This window comes from Haliaeetus leucocephalus, unplaced genomic scaffold (assembly GCF_000737465.1).
Source record: "Haliaeetus leucocephalus isolate CR32 unplaced genomic scaffold, Haliaeetus_leucocephalus-4.0 Scaffold206, whole genome shotgun sequence".
NCBI lineage: Eukaryota > Metazoa > Chordata > Aves > Accipitriformes > Accipitridae > Haliaeetus > Haliaeetus leucocephalus.
Genome location: NW_010972642.1, coordinates 6,206,617 through 6,226,935, shown reverse-complemented (window position 1 = coordinate 6,226,935; position 20,319 = coordinate 6,206,617). Strand labels below are relative to the sequence as shown.

The 20,319-nt window shown below is 37.7% G+C and overlaps 1 protein-coding gene across 1 annotated transcript in view; it reads left to right on the top strand.

Moving 5' to 3' along the window:
• The window catches only part of ERC1 (ELKS/RAB6-interacting/CAST family member 1), a 294,179-nt gene that overhangs the window by 170,267 nt on the left and 103,593 nt on the right, over nt 1-20,319 (top strand). Inside the window, exon 14 of the mRNA XM_010566193.1 lies at nt 6,928-7,059. Coding sequence (XP_010564495.1) covers nt 6,928-7,059 — 132 coding nt within the window. The remainder of the gene's footprint in view (nt 1-6,927; nt 7,060-20,319) is intronic.

The window sequence follows — 20,319 nt, the reverse complement described above, 5'->3', positions numbered from 1 at the left end:
GGCTCGCTCTCTCTCGAACACAGGGGAAGCTTCCAGCAGCTTCTTACAGGAGCCACCCCTGTAACCCCCCCCGCTACCAAAACCTTGCCACATAAAACCAATACACTTCTTCAAGAAATGTGTAAATAATCTAGATTGCAATGGAATTCCTCTTCAGTAGCAGAGAAGGATACTGGAATTACAGAGCTTTACATTGGACATAATTCAACTAGCATTGATTAGGATCCTTTCTCATCATTACTGCAAGCTCATTGTATTTCAGATGGCTCCTGATGTTGAACAAAGCTGCTATATATTTTGGAAACACTTTGAAAGTAACACACCGGAGTGGTAACACATAAAATATCTTGGAAGAAAAAAAATATGAATGGCTGGAGTTGTTCACACATTTTTGTAGACAAAATGTTGAGAAACATTACACAATGGGTACAATGTATACAAGTGTATACAATACATTTGTAGCAATTTTCAGGTGATAATAGCAATATGCACAAGTTTTGTTAAGGACTCTATATGTGTTCAAGAATAATGTTACTATATAGCATTGCTATTTTGTCTGTATTTTTTTGCTGCTTCTTTGTGACCTGTATGTTTAAGAACAGAAACGAGTTCACATAACTTCGGATGGATGAATTAGGTCTGCATTTATTTTCTTAGCATGTAGAGAAGAGCTTTTTTTTTTTTTTAATAGATGCTTACCACTTCAGTAAGCTTCTATATAAGTAATCTTGATACCAACATGTTTCCCATATTTTACAGACATATTTACTATCTGGGTGGGGTTTTTTCTTTCTTCCTTAATAAGGTAGGTAGCCACAAGGACTTTGTGCAGGGTAGAGCAGCTGCCTGCCTCTTTTTATTCTTTGTATTTTATTAGCTTCTGTCATTGAGCACATTTTATGATTTTCTTTCAAGTGATTGTCTATATGTATAACTTTTAAAGTGTGCATCCTTCTGGTGTACACAAGAGCAGATATTTTTGTCAGCGGCATCATTTATAGTCCTGCATCACTCTTGGGTGTTGTCCTACACTGCAGCAATGATACTCAAGAGACAATGCTGTCCAAACACCACTCCCATTTTCTACCTTTCTATTTCAAATTGGCCATTTCTTATAAACTATTGGGTTCCTTATGGGTTTTTTTTTCACTGTGCTAATTTAATTGCACTGGTTCAATTATATTTATCATGTTTGGAAATAATTTTTATCCATTTTTTCTTTTCACTATAAATACATTTTTCTTCTTTCTGCAGCTGATGATCCACAAGTGCATGCGTATTCTGGATGTACACATCTTCTCTTTTTCCATAGTGGTACTCTTAGGAGAATGTACTCATCAGCTTCTGCTGTCCCTTGTGTTTTTAGTGTGGCATATGCAGTGCTGTGGCCAGCTTTGTTGCACTTCCCTCTCAACCCCTAGTGGAGTGAAATTCTTCTATTGCAGTTTTTCTCCTTTTATCTCCTGTAGTTATTTTTCTGCATTTATGCAACTTGTCAGGCTTGAATTCCCATCCATGTGTCTTATTTGGCAGATACCATTTTCCAGATGTTGACCTACATTGTCCTAATGAGATAGTCATCGTGCATCTCAGGTCTGATCTCTCCAAAGATGAGGAAACACTGGTCAAGGAGCTCCTGCTTGGCAGTTTCTGTCTCTTCAGCTCTCAGATTGTTCCTTTCATTCAGGAACTGTCGTGGTTTAACCCCAGCCAGCAACTAAGCACCACGCAGCTGCTCACTCACTTCCCCCCTATCCAGTGGGATGGGGGAGAAAACCAGGACAGGAACTCATGATAATTACATATGCTGTTGCTGTGCTTACAGAAAAGCCCTCTTCAGCTCACTCTGTGAGAAACAGGGATTCCATATAAACTTAATATTTGGATATACTCAGCTTCTGCCTAGACAGACAGAGGTTTCCCCATCACAGGTAACCCCCGATACGTCAGTTCTTTTACCAGTTGAGGGCATCAAGACAGCTGTATGCAACATTGACGATACTAGCATTAGCATTTGTAGCTGTTCTATAAACTCCACTGTTTGTTCATGCCCAGCAATATATATAGTAGCAACTGTTTACATGGTAGTCTGCCTCTCAGTTACTTTATTTTTATTTTCAGAATCTTCAGTATTGGATCTATGTTTATTTGTGGTTCATGCTACATCTTGGTACCAAGCTGTACACTACCCGAAAGATATTTCCTTCTTCAGGAGTTTATAAAGTCTTCTTTTATTCCACTCTTCAAGACAGCATGCTTTTTTTTTTTTTTTTTAATTTTTATTGCCATGTTCTTCAGCAAATGGTAATGAATACAGAGAGAGAGAAATGATTCACCATGGACATCTCCTGCTTTGGATGAATTGCACAGCGACCCCAAACACTCTTTTTGAGCTAGATTCCATGGTAACTACCATTCAGGTTATGTACCATGGCATTCTGGCCTTCAGCATTTACCCAATGTGTATTCTTGAAAACCCATTAAGTCAAAGTATTGTCTCATCAGTGTAAGAGGTATTTCTCTATTTATGAGTGACAATTTTGTATGCTTTTCTTGTTCAGAGACTTCAAGTAGTTGATCAGCATGTGGAACCAAATGAAGGAGATCCACCATTCTCACCTGAGCTTTAAGGCCCTAGGATTTTTTTGTTTCTGAAATCAAACAAAACTGTAATACCATCTTCTGGTACCGCCACATTCTGTATTCCCTTAAAGTTTCAGAACCTTCTTAAAAAGGTCTGCAGGTTTTGACAAGTATTTTTCAGAGAAAAGCAGAGATTAATTAACAAATCAATTCATTTAAGTAGTACTTGAGGCAGCTGACAGTCCCGAGTTCCCAGGTTCCACTTACCTAGTGGAAAGTCAGTTCACAAAGGAGGATTTTTCTTTCTAGGAAGGGTTTTATCAATCTAGAATGGACTGAGATCATTATCATTAGGTTCTTTATCTAAGTTATGGCTTCTCAAGGAAATATGTGGTAAGAAAGAGCAATAGTTCACAGGAATAAGTGCTTGTAATGGTGTAATGATTTCACTGTTTAAGAAATAATTGATTCCTAGTTCAAAACACTTCCAGTACTGTGTTCTTCCCTTTTGGTCTATGAAAGCACACAGGTAAAAATGTGCTATTGCATTCATTACAGGGTTATATGAAAATGATTTTTCCCTACCTAGGTGATTGACTAGTCCTAGAAATATTTTTAACAGTTCAAAGAAGCATTTCATTGCCTTCTCAAACTGTTAACTAATATTTCCCAAGAGTTAACTAGAGAAATTCACCTTAATTCCCATTCAAAGAGTGAAATGAGGCCATAAAGACCTTTGTGAGTCTAGTTCAAGACACAGTTATGAAGAATTTTGCCAGGATACCTCAGATTTAACTGAACCTAAATGCCTAGTGAAAACATATATCCTATTTCATGCAGTTTCATAAAAGTTCGTGGCAGATTACACATCACATGAATGCAGGATAGATTAAATTGATACATCCTCTTTACATGCATCCCTTGGACATCCTACCACTTCCTTCCTGCAGTGAAAGAAAAAGCCCAGAAATGTGTGTCAGTCACACCTCCTTCTACTTTCAGGCTTTCAGACAGGCATGTATTGGAATGAGTTTTGCATATGAATCAGCTACAGGGTCATAGTATAGGTAGCAAAAATTTTTGTTGTGCCTGAACTCTTGGCACTCCCGCAGTGTCGAATGGGTTTTTCATTTTCTTTGTGCTGCCACCAGTGATCATAAAGGCAGAGCTATCTCCTCTATCCCAGTTTAATTCCATCTCTGCCATGGAATCTTGTGCATAAGGGACTCAGGAGGAGAGGGAGGGAGGGTCACGGAGATATTTGGGTAGGTAATACATCTTGAAGAATCCAGTTACTATACAGGTAAGTAATTTTTTTTTCTCTTTCTGAATAGTCATCTGTCTAAGCTTCATGAAAGGAGACTTGCCACTGCTTATCATTCTGCAATTTTATCAAAATACAGGAAGATAAATTTGCCCTCAGTGTCACATTCTAAAGTATGTATGAAGCAACTCAAGTTGTACTCTAGTCCACTGCTTCAGAGGATCAGTCACTGCAAGAAAAAAAGTTATAACTGTAGTTATAATTAACAGAAGTTTTCCTCCAGAGTTTAATGCTTATCACAATAAAGACAGGATACTTTATGTAACTAAAAAGAGGAAAGCAGCAGCAGCACAGTTTGAAGGTCAACATGAGCCTGTCATGTTTCAGAGTTTAGAGGCAAACAACTGGAAAAACATGCTGGTATGTTAAAAGGCAAATGCTCGTTCACTTTTATTTACTTTTTCTCTATTAGTATGTTTTGTTTGAAACAGCAGCTAATAAATAATAATTCAAATGCTAGTCAATTAAATCAAAGAGCTAGAAACAAAATAATTATTTAAAAGTGTTTTGAGACTGTTCTGCACTAGTGGAGGTGCTATCTGGCTAAGCAACAATCTGCTACTCCTGCCAGGCATGAGTATGGTTTTGTAAAATGGTTACACACATTGTGACACCGTTATAAGAGTAAACTTGCACATCTTTTAACTAGGTTTGTCTGAGACAGAGAGTGAAAACTTGTAACTAACCTCTCCTTACTGGATGGCTTATTAGTATTAGACTAAAGTTAAAAAATGATCATTTCTAGGCAGTTGGTTGTAAGTCAACACTGGATTTTTTTAACTTGCAACCCTCTAGCATATATGTAAAAGTTTGCATATTATTTTAGGAAAAGTAATTATATATGAATATAGATTTTTCAAGTGCAAATAATGTGGCACTGTCTTGATCAGTTCTGGTACCACCAATTGCTCTTCCTCCTGTCCCTCAAGAGTTCATCTGTCTGAATAGAGCACTATATGGCGTCAAGGTTAATACGGTGTTGAATTCACCTCTTAAATGTTTGCCCGGGATGAAGAGTGGATATACCTTATGTGTTAGAATGTTTTATTCTGCATTCTTATTTTAAAGCAGTTTCCATTTTACATGCAGCCATATAAATGAACCATTCCCACTTCTTTTGTTTGAAATGGAGAGCTGCACTTCTACATTTCCTTGGCTGTCCATGAGTAATAGATTGAGAAGTACAGTCGATATTTATTGTGTAATGCAGATAGGCAAGTAAATATTTTTCATGTCTGGCACAGTTAATATTCTGTGCTGAGTTTTTTGTAAACTTGTTATTCATCTTTTTGATGAGTCTTTGGTTAGGCTAATCATAACCATAAAGTAGTTTTGGAAGATATTATCAGTGTTTCAGAAAGATTCAAAAAGTATGAAGACATGTTCTGCAACTCCCTATTTTTGAAGTGTAGATCTCTCCATTTGTTTCTTTAGAAATCAGCGATTACTTGCCCTGTGAGTCCACTTTGGAAAGTAACCATCAGCAGAAAGCTCCTCTTCCTGCAAAGCCTGACAAATACTGTTGCCTGTGCTAGTGGTTGAATACTAGCCTTTCTCTACACAAGGGCAGTGGTGCCAGCGGTCTTGCACTGGTCTAATACAAAGCTTTCCATTTCTGCTGGAACACTCTCATTGAAAGTGGCAGTTGTGAGACTGCCAGATATGGTGTTCATATAACAAGTATCCTTGGTGATGTATCCCAAGTCCTAGAAAGCAGGAATTAAGGATAAAGCAAGGTTCATTCTTTAAACTCCAATGACTAATTTTTGCATTTATGAAGGTTGCAAGGTCAAATTTTTTTCCAAGTCAGTCATCTTTTTCCTTATTCTTTATATGGTGTGAAACACTTTCAGAAAAACAGTGGAAAATTTTAGTCCTAATACAGAAGGACACAAGACAAAAGGGTAAATCCAACAAAAAGCAAAATGCTAAAAACAAAGGGAAACATTTTTCATTCTTCCACTACTGCTGAGATGGCTAAAAAGCCCATGTGGTAAACTAAATGTGCATTAATATCTCGTCTGAACCCTATCATCTAAACCAATCTGCAAGACAAGAAATGCAGAAATCTTCCATCAAGTCGCTCATGTCTGATGGATTTGTTAAGCAGCCATGGTCCAAGACGTTCATATATACCTGTCAGGACAGCCTGCTTTGCAGTCTTTTGTCCAAGCTGCTACAGAGGAAGCAGGAGATACACATTTACTTTCCTAGTAATACTGAAGTCAGGAGGGTCTCCTTCACAAAGAACAATACCATTAATTTTGTATATAATTTTTCTAAATTATACTGTTTGTGTAAAACAGTAAAACAGTATATTTTCTGAGGAGCAATACGGTTTTCTTTAATGGTCTTTGAATATATGTGGGACATCTGAATTTGCAACTTTGAAGATGCTCTTAATTGAAGAATAAATTTTAAGGGAGTCTTGGTACTTGAATGTCTGAGATTCAGACAGCCCAGATGAACCCTTCATAATTCCTAGGGAGTTTTTGATGAAAAACTTCCTTAAAAGCTTAATCTGAACAATGGAAAACTCTGTTGGGTTCATGTTTGCTTTTCTTCCCCTTAACCTGGAAATGCCAAATTCCAAACTGCAGCACTATGTTTCCCTTCTTACCACGCCTGCTGATGAATGTGTGAGGAAATGGGCAGTGCTGAATGCCCGCTACCTTCCCACCAATTCTGGCTTCTATGCTTCTTTGGAACTCCTTACTAATCTTTATTTACCAACAACCCTTGCTTATCTGTGCTGTATAATCTGACAGGACTGTGGTATGTCCAACATGGAGGGCAAGCACTCTTGCTTTGAGATCCTGCTTTGCTAGCTTTCTCCTCTATACTGTAATCTTCCTCCTACTCTTGCATCACTTCATCTTTCTTTCCTTTGTGTGAAGATAATTTCCCTGCAGTTGCACCTTGGGAGGGAGAAACATGTTTTGGTTGGCATAAAACTTGGTTGATGAAAAGGCTGTGGTTCCAAACAAGTCGTCTTCACCTAGTCTCCCGTCATTTTCCAGGACAATCTACGTAAAAAGGATGATCGGATTGAAGAATTGGAAGAGGCACTCAGAGAAAGTGTTCAGATAACTGCAGAGCGGGAAATGGTGCTAGCACAAGAGGAGTCAGCCAGGATCAATGCTGAGAAACAGGTCTGCAATCTTATAAAGTCACTGGTAGTCCTCTTAGGAAAGTAACCAGACAGTAAAGTACTGTTTTCCCTGCTTTACTGTGGTCGCAGCTGGATTTGCTTGATGATGCTGTATCTCTGTTCCAACATTAGGTAACAGAACTCATAAAGTCTGCAAAGCCTTCATGATAAGTTGTATTTCATAGGTAAGATTTTCTTGAAATTAAAAAGAAATATAAGGTATCCTGAGCTTTAAAATACTATTTCAAGTAGTAACTCTTCTGATCTGTCTTGCCTGTCAAAGCTATCTTCCTATGAGTTAAGCACACTTAGGTTTACCGTGTTGTTCATTACATGTATTTAAAGACGATTTTTATTAGCATAGTTGTGTTTATGGACCACAGTCTCATGCACTTGCAAAACAACTGGATAGAGACAAATCCCTTGGCTTAAGCCAAGCATACATACAGAAACAAGTGTAAACTTTTATGTGTGAATTGATTCTGTGCCACTGATGAGATACTCTGAAGAATCATATATGTGCCTGATTTTAACTCATGTAAGTAATCATCAAGAAAACATACCGTAAGTAGTGAACAAAATTCCATGAGATTTTGATAAAGCTTTTGAGGCAGAAGCTGAACCTGGCATTCTTGCTTTTTGTAAGCCTCTTCAGTGTTTTTCACTGTTCCTTACTTGACTGTAATTAGCGAACAGGAGCATTTGGTCAGTTGCATTGCAATGGAGTGATTTCCTTCTCTTTGTTATTTAAATTAAAAAAGTTCTGACTGAGTGCACTTTAAAACATTTTAAGATGTTTTTTCCAACATGTATTCTTATATCACATACTTTAATGAAAAAGAAGATATTCATATCTTAGCAATAATCCAAGTTTTCAGGAAGAAAGCAACTCTTTGTCTTTAGGCTAGAGCCAAGATCAGCTGTTTGCTGATAGACGTATTGAGGATAATTCTGGTTGCTGTACCCTAAGGTCCTAGACAATGTTATGGAATTCACTTTCAAGAATGCCTTCTTGTAGACTTTAAAAAAATTGCATGAAATAGAAATGTTAACTAGGTAGTGAATACCACATCAAAGACTAGATCTCCTTGAAAGGAAAATATATATCTCACAAAGGAGCAGGTACTGTGCTGAGATGCAAAAGTAAACAAAATAGTATGTGATTTGATGCCTAGGATGTCATAATGTTTTAATTTCTTTGTTACAAGACAAAGCGACCATTTTTATATTCGTTGGGCACCTAGAAGCCCGTAGAACTCACCCTTTTGTGATGTCTGTGCTCAAAACACAGAATGAGATGCATAAGACTTAGTGAATTTTTTCAGAGAAGGTTTTGAAGAAGGTAGAGTGTGTTAATTTTGTAGGGGTTAGAAGTATCTGAAGTTAGTGAAGTAAGCATAAACATGAACAGTTACGAATTTTATGCATGCATAATGTAGGCTTGTATTAGAGGATGACCACAAGTCATCTTAGTATTGAAAGGTGGGTGGAGTACAGTTTGCAAAGGAGGAGTAGCTTATATATGATTCACTAGCAAAGAGGCATGCTAGTAGCATTAACTTGATCAAAGCTGCAGACAAGGAGATTACTGCACAAATGGGCACAGCCTGCACAAGAAAGACTTTTGCCATAGATCCAGACACAGAAGAAATCCTACCAAAGAGCTTCAGTTATATAGATGCAGACAGAAAAGTCTTACAGATAGTCCATAAAAGAAATTCTGCAAGTTTTTAAAAATAATCTTTTAAAGGAGGCTTGAGTCAAAGATACTATCAAGATTAAAAAAAAAATATGAAAGTTCTGTCCTAGGTGAAAAGAAGTTCAGTCACAGGATGGAAAGGAAGACTCTTTTTCAGCATGTTGAGCATGAGCTCCTCATAGATGTCTCTCCACTGTGAGCTGTTAGCAGCAGATTTATTACGGAGAGGAGAAGAGATAAGTCTGGATTAGTAAAATAGGGAACTGTTGTCATAGAAGTGAAGTTTTATTTATACAAGAATAAGGAAAGAGAGTAGTGCTTTGGGAATATGCACAAATTTCAGGTTTGGCAGTAAGGAGGCTTTTCAAAAGAATTCACCAGCACAGCCTGATGAGAGGCATACAATGAGATCGGATGGTCAGAGCTTGGTAAAAAAGGGAAATAGCTGGTGAACAGAGAGTTGGAATTGAGTGTACAATCTGAAAGATGAGGCAAGGCAGGGAAATGTGCAGTCTGAGGGTCAATAAGCCATACGGATCAGTGAGAGAGATTGAGAGGACAGGAAGAGAGCTGAGACAAGTAAGATTTGTGGGAAAAGATTAGTGGAATATGGTGGGCAACAGCATCATGAAAAAGAAATTAATTTGGATGTAGTATTGTGTACAGAAGTGTGGAGGAGAAAGAAGGATGGATTAGAAAGCAGCAGGATCCAAAGAGGGAAAAGTCAACGTCTATACTGTCACTGATTGACAGCAGTGTCTTACTCCAACAAAAGAACTAAACTGCTGGCTCTGACCAATTACAGTTTTTAAAATATGACCAACAAGACAGCACGGAGGAAAAGCAGCTGGAGTGTCTTGTTCCAGTCAACACTGGGAGAGCTGCTGTGCCCCACTTTGTCCAATAGGATTTTGGTTTGGTATCAATTAAATACACTCAAGGAATAGAATGATGGCAAGTAGCTGTCTTTCCAAGGTGAGGAGAAGACTTTCCTTCAAATGTTTTTCAGTTCATATTCTTTCAACTGCTTTAAAGGAATCCCTCTTTGTTTTGTTATGTTTTGTGGAGGTTCTTTGTAGAATTGTGAAAGACACCCTTACATAGCTTTAGAGTTTTAAAATGCAAGGCTCTGTTTTCTATACAATATTAATGGCAAATCCTGTGATTTTTACAAACAATAATAGGTTAGGATCATTCTTAGATCAAGTATGAGTGATATGTGTGATTTTTAAAATGTTAATGTTGTCCAAGCTGATTGCAATTTGCTTTTAATTGCATGCTTTTTCTTTCCTCTCTTCTGTTTATCTTGTTTTCTACCATTCTGCCACTTCACTGCCTGTCTGAAGCTGTTTAACGAATCAGTGCATGAGGTCAACCATTTTGGCTTTAAATGGTTCAAGGTATGAGGACATCTCATTTGTGTGTACCTCTGCCCCAATATTTAATGTTGGTTTTGTAGCCCTGTGTTGTGTAATCCCACCCTCCATCATCTCATGAAGTGTGGTTTCCTGCTATTTTACAGGCTTCAGATTTGAATTACAGTGTCCATGAGGCTACTTAGGATTTCATTGTTCTCAGATACCCATTTCAGACTAAAGTCTTGCTCTCTTTAATCCAGTGTTTGAAAGTATCCTGACAGTGTGTATTAACTGTGGCAGTGGGTTAACTGTGTTAATACACAATCTATACATGGCAAGATGTCTCCAGCTGACTAAAGCTTTCTGTTTATTTCAGGATCTTAGACCGGTTCTTTCTTTCATCTATCACAAAAATAAAATCAGGCATTTCCTGCTGGGAGCAGTGCACCCATTGAATAGGGCATAGTTTTATTAACCTTATTGTTCTGTATAACAGAAATCCTGCCATACAGAAAGCAGATGAGGGAGTCTTACGTAGATAATAAAGACTTGAAAGTTCTTCAAGTTCTTTCTTTCTAACATATTCACCTGGTTATGTTGGTGCACTTGCTGAATCCTGTATGTAAATATTATTGTAAATTCCTAACAGCTGTGGGGTTATGTACTACTGTGGCTGATCCCACTAGTTCAGCCCTCTAGGTGGAAGGTCAGAAGGTGTATGGAGACTTCTTTTTAAGTACTCACCATAAGGCTGAAGGTAGGATTTCTCGGTTAAACACTATAAAGTTCTTTCTATTAGAGATGGCAAAACCAAATGTGGATCCAGGCACTTTTTCTGAATTAACCAAATCTGAGTTTACTTTAGTAAAGCTATCATTACGTTCCTCAGGAAAAAAAAAAAGAATTAAATACAAGGTTTTCTCTGCTCAAAAATACAGTGGTCGTTTTACTTGCCTAGGAAAAACTGCTGGAGGTCTTCTTTGACAAAAGGCCCTGTCTTGCTCACAAACGTTCTTTCACTGTCCTGGTGCATCTTACCATCCCTTCTCCTGCAGTGGGAAGCAGGAGGTTATCTTCTATATCAGCTTAGTCATAATCAGCGCCATTCCCAGGACAATGCTGGAAATGTTTTTCGATCTTCATGAAAGAATTGTGGAATAAAGTGAAACAGAAGTCCAGTTTCTGTGATTCGGTGTCAATCGATAATTAGCATCAGGTCCTTGGCTCAAGGAGCACAATATTAGAATTGCATTTTAAGCCTTCATTGGTGGAGGACATAGTTCACAAACGTGTACTGACCTAAGATACTTACACCCTCCCTCTCTTAGCTCACTTTCATCCCCATACTTCAGTGCACATCCCTTCTGTTTTCCCAGCCTGGGTCTTTGTGGGGCCATGTTGTGAAATGGAGCAGTGACCTAATTCATGATAAGAGTTACTGTATTTTTTGAAGGAATTTTTTCATGTGAACGAATTCACTGATCTGGTTCATGGATCCCCATGCAGAACTTGAGGCATATCTGAGGAAGCATTGAACTGTGGGGGCAGGACTGAGAAGTGGAGGCACGAATTGCTTAGTATTATTACTAAAAATATTTTTACCAGAAAGTGTTATTGTGGCCTTTACAATAGGCTACTATTTCTATGAGTGAGATTGTGTGCTGCCTGACCGCAATATATGTTTCTCTATCTTATTTTATTTCCTTCAAATTTGAAAAGCAGTAGGTTTTAGAAACATAAATAGTATTTCTGCTGATAGTAGGGCAGCTCTGTTCTCTCATGAATATCAAGTCCTGCTTAAATGCACTCTCTAGATAGTATTAGCTAACATCCAACTCCTTGGCGTAAAATGTTATGGCAAATAAACACATGAAATACTGGCCATTACCTGTTCATTCTTTCCTTCCTTAATTAGTTACTTAAACTGAAATTTCTGACGTAGCAGTCTGGTCTTGACACCTTCCATCAACTGTTGTTTGAAGTTATGGTTCTCAGTGGGAAATTTTAAATGAGGTTAAGTATATAGACCTATAAATAGCTATATCTGTGTTTCATACACTGTATCTTTTTATTGTACACAGGGCAGGTTTCTCTGCTTTGCTTTTTGAGAAAAAGTAAAAGACTGAATATTGTAATAGTAATGTATTGTTTAAATGTATTTTCTTATGCTAATTCCTTTCTCTCACTGTCTCTGGAATTTATTTCAGCAGGATTTAATATTCTTTCAGGTACATATTACATGGAAAATATGTTGATAACAAGACTCCTTATATTCTTTATCACATATGCCTACTTCAAAATTCATATCTGTTTATTAAAGAAAAATAAATATGAAATAGGTTAATAACTCAACCAAAACCTCCTTCACAGTTCTCTCATTTTTCCCCATCTCCTGTTCACCAGGATTTCCCTATTGTAAGTACAAGGTCTGCAGAGATTTGAATGTAGAGTACAGCCTCCAAGAGCCTTTTCTCTCTTACCCGTAAGTTACTGTACAGAAATTTTAGCCAGGTTTTGAATGATACCTCTCATTTGCACTTCCATCAGACCACCATTCTGGTCCTGTTTTGACTTTCTAGCATATATTACTTAGACTACATTTTCCTGTGAGAATGGAAACTACATTTACAACAGAATTACTATATATTGGACCCTATCCTATCAAGTCCCTTCTGAAAATGCAATATAAATTAAAACACATACCCTTTTTGTTGACCGGTCTGTTACAGAAATGGATCTAAAATATTTTCTAAAATATGTTGAGTGTTGGAATTATTTCACAGCACAAATTCCGACACATCAAGTTACTTCCTACAAATGGAAAATATAAAGTGGAATTTCTCATGAACCACTTACCTATAGGTGTTTTCAGAGCACCGTGGAAATGTCAGAATTCTGACTGCTGTGTTACAGATGCTGGACAGTTTGCTTTTAATTAATGTTTTTGTCTCTTCTTCTGTATCTTCTAATGAGAAGTTAGATAAACCAAGTGATTGGAAATCAAAGCAGTAATCCAAGGTACGGTTTGGGGGTGAAGGTGCTGGAACCTCAGTGCTTCCCACTGATTTTTCTAAGCAGTTTACATTCTCTTTGGCTGAACTTCTCTTGATTATTTTCTGCAAAGCTCCTTTCTATAAAAGTCTGCCAAACTCATTTTGGGTTTTGAGTGTATGTATATATGTACATGTATGAAGTCAATTGTGTATTCATAGTAAGTAAAAAATCTGTGCTAAAAACTTTAATTTCTTTTACTGATATGACTTTTTAAGAGCTTTTTAAGTCAGTTGTCAGTACAGTACTGAAGTACAGTATTGCCATTGTTTCTCAAGAGATGTATTTTTTCATTCTTTTGTCTGATTCTTTTCCTTTGGTTAGAGAAAGTATTTTGGCTAGGTAAACTTGACTGTGCACTGTGTTCTTGTCAGTGAATATGTTTGTAGTAATTTTTAGAAGCACTGCTTCTTCCTAAAGTTACTACTTCTCCCCAGGTATTTAAATGGATTACATAGCCTCTTCCTTTAAAAATACACAGATTTGTACTGAGTTACACTCCTTACCTGGGAAGAGTGATGTGGTATATAATTCCTTCTGTATTCAATAATGTACCTTTTAAGAGGTGTAACAGAGTGGAATTTTTATTCTTTTCTGTCTTAGATGTGTTCAGCTGTGCCAAGTTAGGAGCTTGGGAATTATTTTTTTTTGCCTCCAGTAGAGAAGAATGAATAGGAAAAAAAATTATGAATAGAAAATCATGCCCAAAGACTTTGAGACAGAGATCTTTTTCTAACATTATAGGGGGAAAAAGCTTCTAAATCTTTTAGAATCATAGAATTGTTTAGGTTGGAAAAGACGTTTAAGATCATCAAGTCCAACCATTAACCTAGCACTGCCAAGTCCATGACTAAACCACATCCCTAAGCACCACATCTACACATCTTTTAAATACCTCCAGGGATGGTGACTTTGTTTGTGTTTAATTTGTTGCACTCATTTAAGGTTGCAAAGTGGTCAGAATTTGATGACTTTTAGGAGAATTGGGGACACTGAAAGGATAATTAACCTCTGTTCAAAATATACATTGAGCATTTCTCCATATAAGTCACCTTTTCATTTAATGAAATGAGAAATACTGATGGAAATTGTTATATAGAAGTTTGGTGCAAATGCTTATTTTAAGATCATTTTATCTGGATTTTTATCCCTTTTTATTGTTTAATGGATAAATACTGATTTCACATTATGCCTTTTATTATAGTCAAGTATTCCAGACAAAGCTCTATCTTGGCATCTCTCTACCTGTTATATTATTTTGTCAAGTACCTACCTCTAGACAGTATTTTATTTGTTGTGGCTTAAGAAAAAATCAAAGTCTTGCAGATTTGGTTACATTAATGCTTACTTGGAATTGGAAGGACCCAAGCAAATACTTGTGTTAATATTTGTTTAAAGCTAATCCTGTGCTTTTTTCATTTGGAATTTCTTTTCCATTTTCCAGTTGGGTTCTTTAACTGTGATGTTTGACGCAAGTGTGATACAACAATATGTAGATTAGAGAATTAGGAAAGTTCATTAGACTATTACATTAGTTTCATAAATTTAAAAATGTATACTCTTTTTCTGACATAATCGTTTTTTTCCCCAAAAGTCCATGAAGTGCAAGAAAAGAAATTGTATTCCTTTCCAGGCCATTTGAAAAACACAGAAGAGTGATAAACTTGTGGCTCATTAAATTGAGGATGCCTCTTCTTAATGAAACATCTCCTACTGAACAAAAGCTTCCAGACTTTGCTGTACTGCTGTTTACCGTCAGATTCCTTCAAACCCTTCACTGAATTTGAGCCTAAGTTCAGCTGGCTCGGTACAGTGGGATTACTTTTTAGTTATTGTGGTTAGGTTCTGCTGTTTGCTTTCTGTTAACTACAATGCTAAAGATTTGCTTCCACAAGTTAGTAGAGGTGGAAACCTTCCTGAGCTTGCCAGTGAGACTGTAATTCTTCAGTTAACCACGTGTTCAACCTTCATGTGGCAATGCATGTGCTTTCACATAATAACTGTGCTTTCATGTATTTATGTTCATGATCCTTAATGTCTTTTGGGAAAAGAGTGTTAAAGTTGTATGTGGAATTAGCATACCATTTTTTCACTACTTGTAGTGAGTTAATACATCATCCCAGAATTTTTCTCTTTGGAAAATCAATCTATGCTATATAAATTGACAACCTATGCTATGCTGTGTAGCACAGCATTAAATATTTACTTTGAATACTATTCAGTTAGGTCTAAACTGTCTGCCATGGTGGCATATCCTAGTTAACCTGAAACTGTCTGAAGTGCAGCAAAATGGAAATCAGCATGGTCTACAGAAGGCTTGTAAAAAACCTGCTGAAATCCTTGGGCGATTAGTCTGAGCTGAAAGGCTTTCTTTGGCCCAATTGCTACTGCTACCTTAGCAGCAATCACAGAGTAGATGTACCCTAAGAAAGGTCAAGTTGTTTTGAAGATGTCCATGTTTAGAGTTGTGGCTGGAGTATCATGATTTAACCGTAGTTCTGGTTTGTTTGGATGTAACAAATTGTGCTAAATGAGTGTGTACAAAACTGTGCAGAATGTGCTAAATGTGCTATATTCTAGTCTCTCTGCCTCTGTAGAGATTTTTAAAAGGTGATCAAAATCTAGATTTTTGCAAGATTGTTATCCCTAGTGATTGCTGCTGTATTCCCAGGGGGCTGGAGAGATTCACTGCTAGCCACAGAAGATAAACACAGGACAGTTTCCTAAGACTATAGATACATTTAAAGTAAAACAGGACAGCTTCCTTTGGTATGGTTGCAAGGGTTAAAAAGCATAATGAGAATATTTCATTGGATAATAGCTCCACCTGAGGGAAATGCAAAAATAAAATTGTAGCTTGCTATAGTCTTCAGATACCAGAGACTACAACAGGTTTCTGTCCTCAATAGAAATCAGAATTCAGTTTTTCAGTTTTTCCAGGCCTGACTCAAATATTTTGTATGTGTTAAGCAGAGACAATTATAGTTTCCTTCTCAACAGCTCTTGTCCCAGCAGTAGGCCGTTGCTTATTTGTATGGCTTATGGCCCTCATTTAGGAGATACAACTGTCAAAGCTACCTCCAAACATCCTAACAGGACACAGCTGTGACTTATTCAGTCCTGAAGTCTGGTGGCTCAGGAGTTTTCCCTTTTCCAAACATCTGTGAATTTTGATTCCTCCTCCTTCATACAAGAGCTCAGTGCTCTCAGAGTGTGACCAAAAAGCACTCTTGATTGATACTCAAGTAATGTACTCCTTGACAAAGACTCCTAGATTTCTATTTCTGTGGGTTCTGCAGGAGTAACATGGTAATGTCAGATATCTGATCAGTCTAATATTAGTGCTTTTCATTGCCTAGAGCCATCAGTGGAGACAGTAAGGAGCAATACAGAGCATTAACTCCTCTTCATTATCAGATGGTTTTTTAATAATGAAAGTTTTTGTTGAGACACCAACTCATGGAAACAAGAAACATCAGCTAAGTATCTCACTTTCACAGTGGTAAGAAAATTTGCATTCAACTACAGTATCCTGCAGCTTTTCAGACCATAGTCTTTTGTTCCCTCTCTGTATTGTTCTCCTCTCCCTCTTCCCAATTAATCATGTAAGAATGGGACAGTGGCACCAGTTCTGTCAAGCCACCAAAACACTGTATCTTATCAGGGATGCTGAATGTACAAAATCCTAACAACCTAAAAAACAAAGGCACAAAGACTTAAGAAAGTTGCACACTAGTGTGGAGAAACACAAAGTTCATCCCTAAAATTACTGCTGTATACTACAGATGATCAGAAGATCCTGCCTTTTCTCTGGAGAACTGATAATCCACCAGCCATTTTCACAGCTTTGACACTAACTCCCCTCTTGACTGTGAACTAAACAGAACTCCTCTGTGTGCAGTTTGCCACAGTCCTCTAATACTATACACAGTTGACCTTGGTAAAGGAGGTGCTGTAAATCTTGCATCCTCTTTGAGATGGAGGTAAATGTGATGTATAGAGACATCTTAATTGTTGCGCAATATTCTGCTGTGTTTATTTCCAAGTGTCTTTAGATGGGATCTTCAACTAAGGAGTTCCAGCTTGTGAAGAAAAAAAGAGTTTTTCACTTGTCTGCATAGGATCTTATGGCAATGTTCATTAACAGTGACCGCAGAACAAGTGAAGCAGTTATATAGGGTGATATGTATAGTGTAGGGAGGAACACTCTCTTTAGGTGAACAGATGTTCACCTTAGTGTACCTTTATAGTGCCTACAATTACAGAATAAAAATGACGGTAAAGGATCTTAACCCCTTATGTATCTGCTTCAAAAGGATTGGTGGTGGTCACGTTGTCATAGTAGAGAAGCCAGTAGCCTGTGATGCATTCCTCAGTCCACCTACAGGCATATGCATACTCATGCACTGGTGGTGAATAAGAGGGGCTTGAACTGGAGCCAGAGGTCCAGCCTGTGTGGTGGGGCAGAGCCATTCTGCTTTATACCCTTCTGCTGTCAGCGTGGCAGAGCTTTCAGCTGTTCTCCTAGTTGAGGCCTGTCCTTACCTTACAAACCAGGAATTACATTTTAACTTTATTGACAGCAGGGGGGGATTTTTCTTGTTACTGCTTACTTATTTGTCTGATTTTCCTCTGATATTTTTAGCTCTCAAAAAGCTATGCCTAACAGCTTTCCCAATATCTGTAAGAATTTGAAAGTTGTTCCCTTAATTCAGAATAGCCAGTAATTTAGTTAAGTGTCTTGGATATAGTCTTTAGGAGGACCTAAAGCCACCCTACTGCTTTAACAAAAATGGGGCTATGATGAAACCATAATTCATTTCCCTCTTATTTTGTGTAAAGGTTTATTAGCTAGTGATTTAAGCAAACCATCTGGTCCTGCTGGCAATCCAAGTTATGTCAGACTCAATGCTTTCTCCCTGTAATATGTTACTTGAGGCAGTTAAATTACATACTTAAGTCCCAAGTCTGGCCTGTGCTTTTTCCATGTCCTAACATCTGTTCTGGGAAATTGTTCTGGGATCCAAACAAGTTTGCATGGAGCCAGAACTCTTGTCTTTGTCTTTCTTTTCATGTCTATTTCTTTTCCTTCTCTCTGTCTTGCAGTCTAATCAGTTCAACTAAGTAAAAGATAATGCAGAAATTAGCAGTCCCTTTATCATTTCACTAATGTACACAGTGAAATGAACAATAGTTTAAAAACTCAAGAGCTGTAGAAAAGTAGGAGACTGTCCTCTGAGAGAGTGAGTGACACTTAGAGAAATGTTAATTATTTTTTTTAGTCCTTGTAGTGTTCTTACTACTGACTTGTAATTGCAAGACTTTTTGTTTTGCTGGCCTAATTAATTTTGGGCAAAAGTACAGACTTCTAGTACACTTTGTCTTGTAATGCTGATTTCTTGTTTATACAAGAAGGGTCTATCTTTAGAAAGCCAATAATTTTAAATACACAAGTTAGCCTACTGAGGTGGTTTTGAAAATAAGATCTCTAGTGATTGATTTATACAATGATGATGGAAAATGACTTGTTTGTGTTGGTATTTGTATCTGTATTCTCTAAAATTTCATCATTTGGTATTCTGCCTGGAACTTTTGGGACATAATAATGAATATAAACAGCTATCCCATAGCCCACTGTGTCTGTATGTGTATTGAAAGAAATATAATTTCTTTCCTTCAATCCGAAATATAAAAATGTGTCTGTCTTCAGGCATGTAATTAAACATTAAGCTGTAAGTTTCCTATGTATTGCTGCACCTGAAGTACTGTGTCTCCACTTTAGGAGTAGGGTTCTTAGTGTAGTAGTCAAGTCCCTTTGTCATGCCCTTTGAGACTTTTAATTATGGACTGATGTGCAGTCTTTTGTGCTTGATCAAAAGAAAAAAAAGGATGAGGAAGGAGAAATAACAAGACCAACAGATACCTTGGACCATCTGGATGGTTAAAACTTTAGCTGAATCAGTGAAAATCCTCATGAAGTTCAACAAGACCAAGTGTAAGGCCCTGCACTGGGTTCAAGGCAATACCCAATATCAGTACAGACTGGGGTTTGAATGGATTGAGAGCAGTCTTGTGGAGAATGACTTGGGGATACTTGGGGATGAAAAATCAGACATAAGCTGCCAATGTGTGCTTGCAGCCCAGAAAGCCAACCGTGTCCTGGGCTGCATAAAAAGCATGGCCAGCAGGTCGAGGGAGGTGATACTTCCCCTCTGCTCTGGTGAGACCCCACCTGGAGTACTGCATCCAGCTCTGGGGCCCCCAACATAAGAAGGACATGGACCTGTTGGAGCGAGTCCAGTGGAGGGCCACAAAGATGATCAGAGGGCTGGAGCACTTCTCCTATGAGGAAAGGCTGCGAATTTGAGTTGTTCAGCCTGAAGAGACTTTATTGCAACCTTTCAATATATGAAGGGACTTACAAGAAAGACAGACTTTTTACCAAGGCCTGTAGTGACAAGACATGGGGCAGAGGGGTAAGTTTAGACTGGACATAAGGAAGAAATTCTTTACGATGAGTGTAGTGAGACACTGGAACAGGTTGCCCTAAGAAGTTGTGGATGCCCCGTCCCTGGAAGTGTTCAAGGTCAGGTTGGATGGGGCTTTGAGCAACCTGGTCTAGTGGAAGGTGTCCCTCCCCATGGCAGGAGAGTTGGGCTAGGTGATACTGAAAGGTCCTTTCCGACACAAAACATTCTATGAAAAAACGAATAACAGAGAGAAATGCAGTCTCTTCTGCAAAGATTGTTAATCTACACATTATTTATATAGTGTACCACTGATTTGCTATCCTTAATAAATACTATTGAAGCCAGTCATATACATTTGAACTATGGATGCATTCATATCCTGTCACTTGAGACTGGAAAATTTTCCTTTGCAGTGTCTGTGGAGGGTGTTCTTTAGCCTTTTCCTCATTCTTTATATGCACATATCATATAAACGTGGATTGCACGGGTCACCATTTCAGAATAGATCCTCTGCCCTTGTAAGTGTTTTTTCAAGCACATAGCATCTTGCTCTTTTTTTTTTTTTTGCCATATTGATGACTCCATTGCCCCTTTATATTTGCATGGTACCACTGTAGTGAATTACATCATGTTACCAGCATTCATCATGCATTTGTTGCTTGGATGATGACCCAGAATTGCTG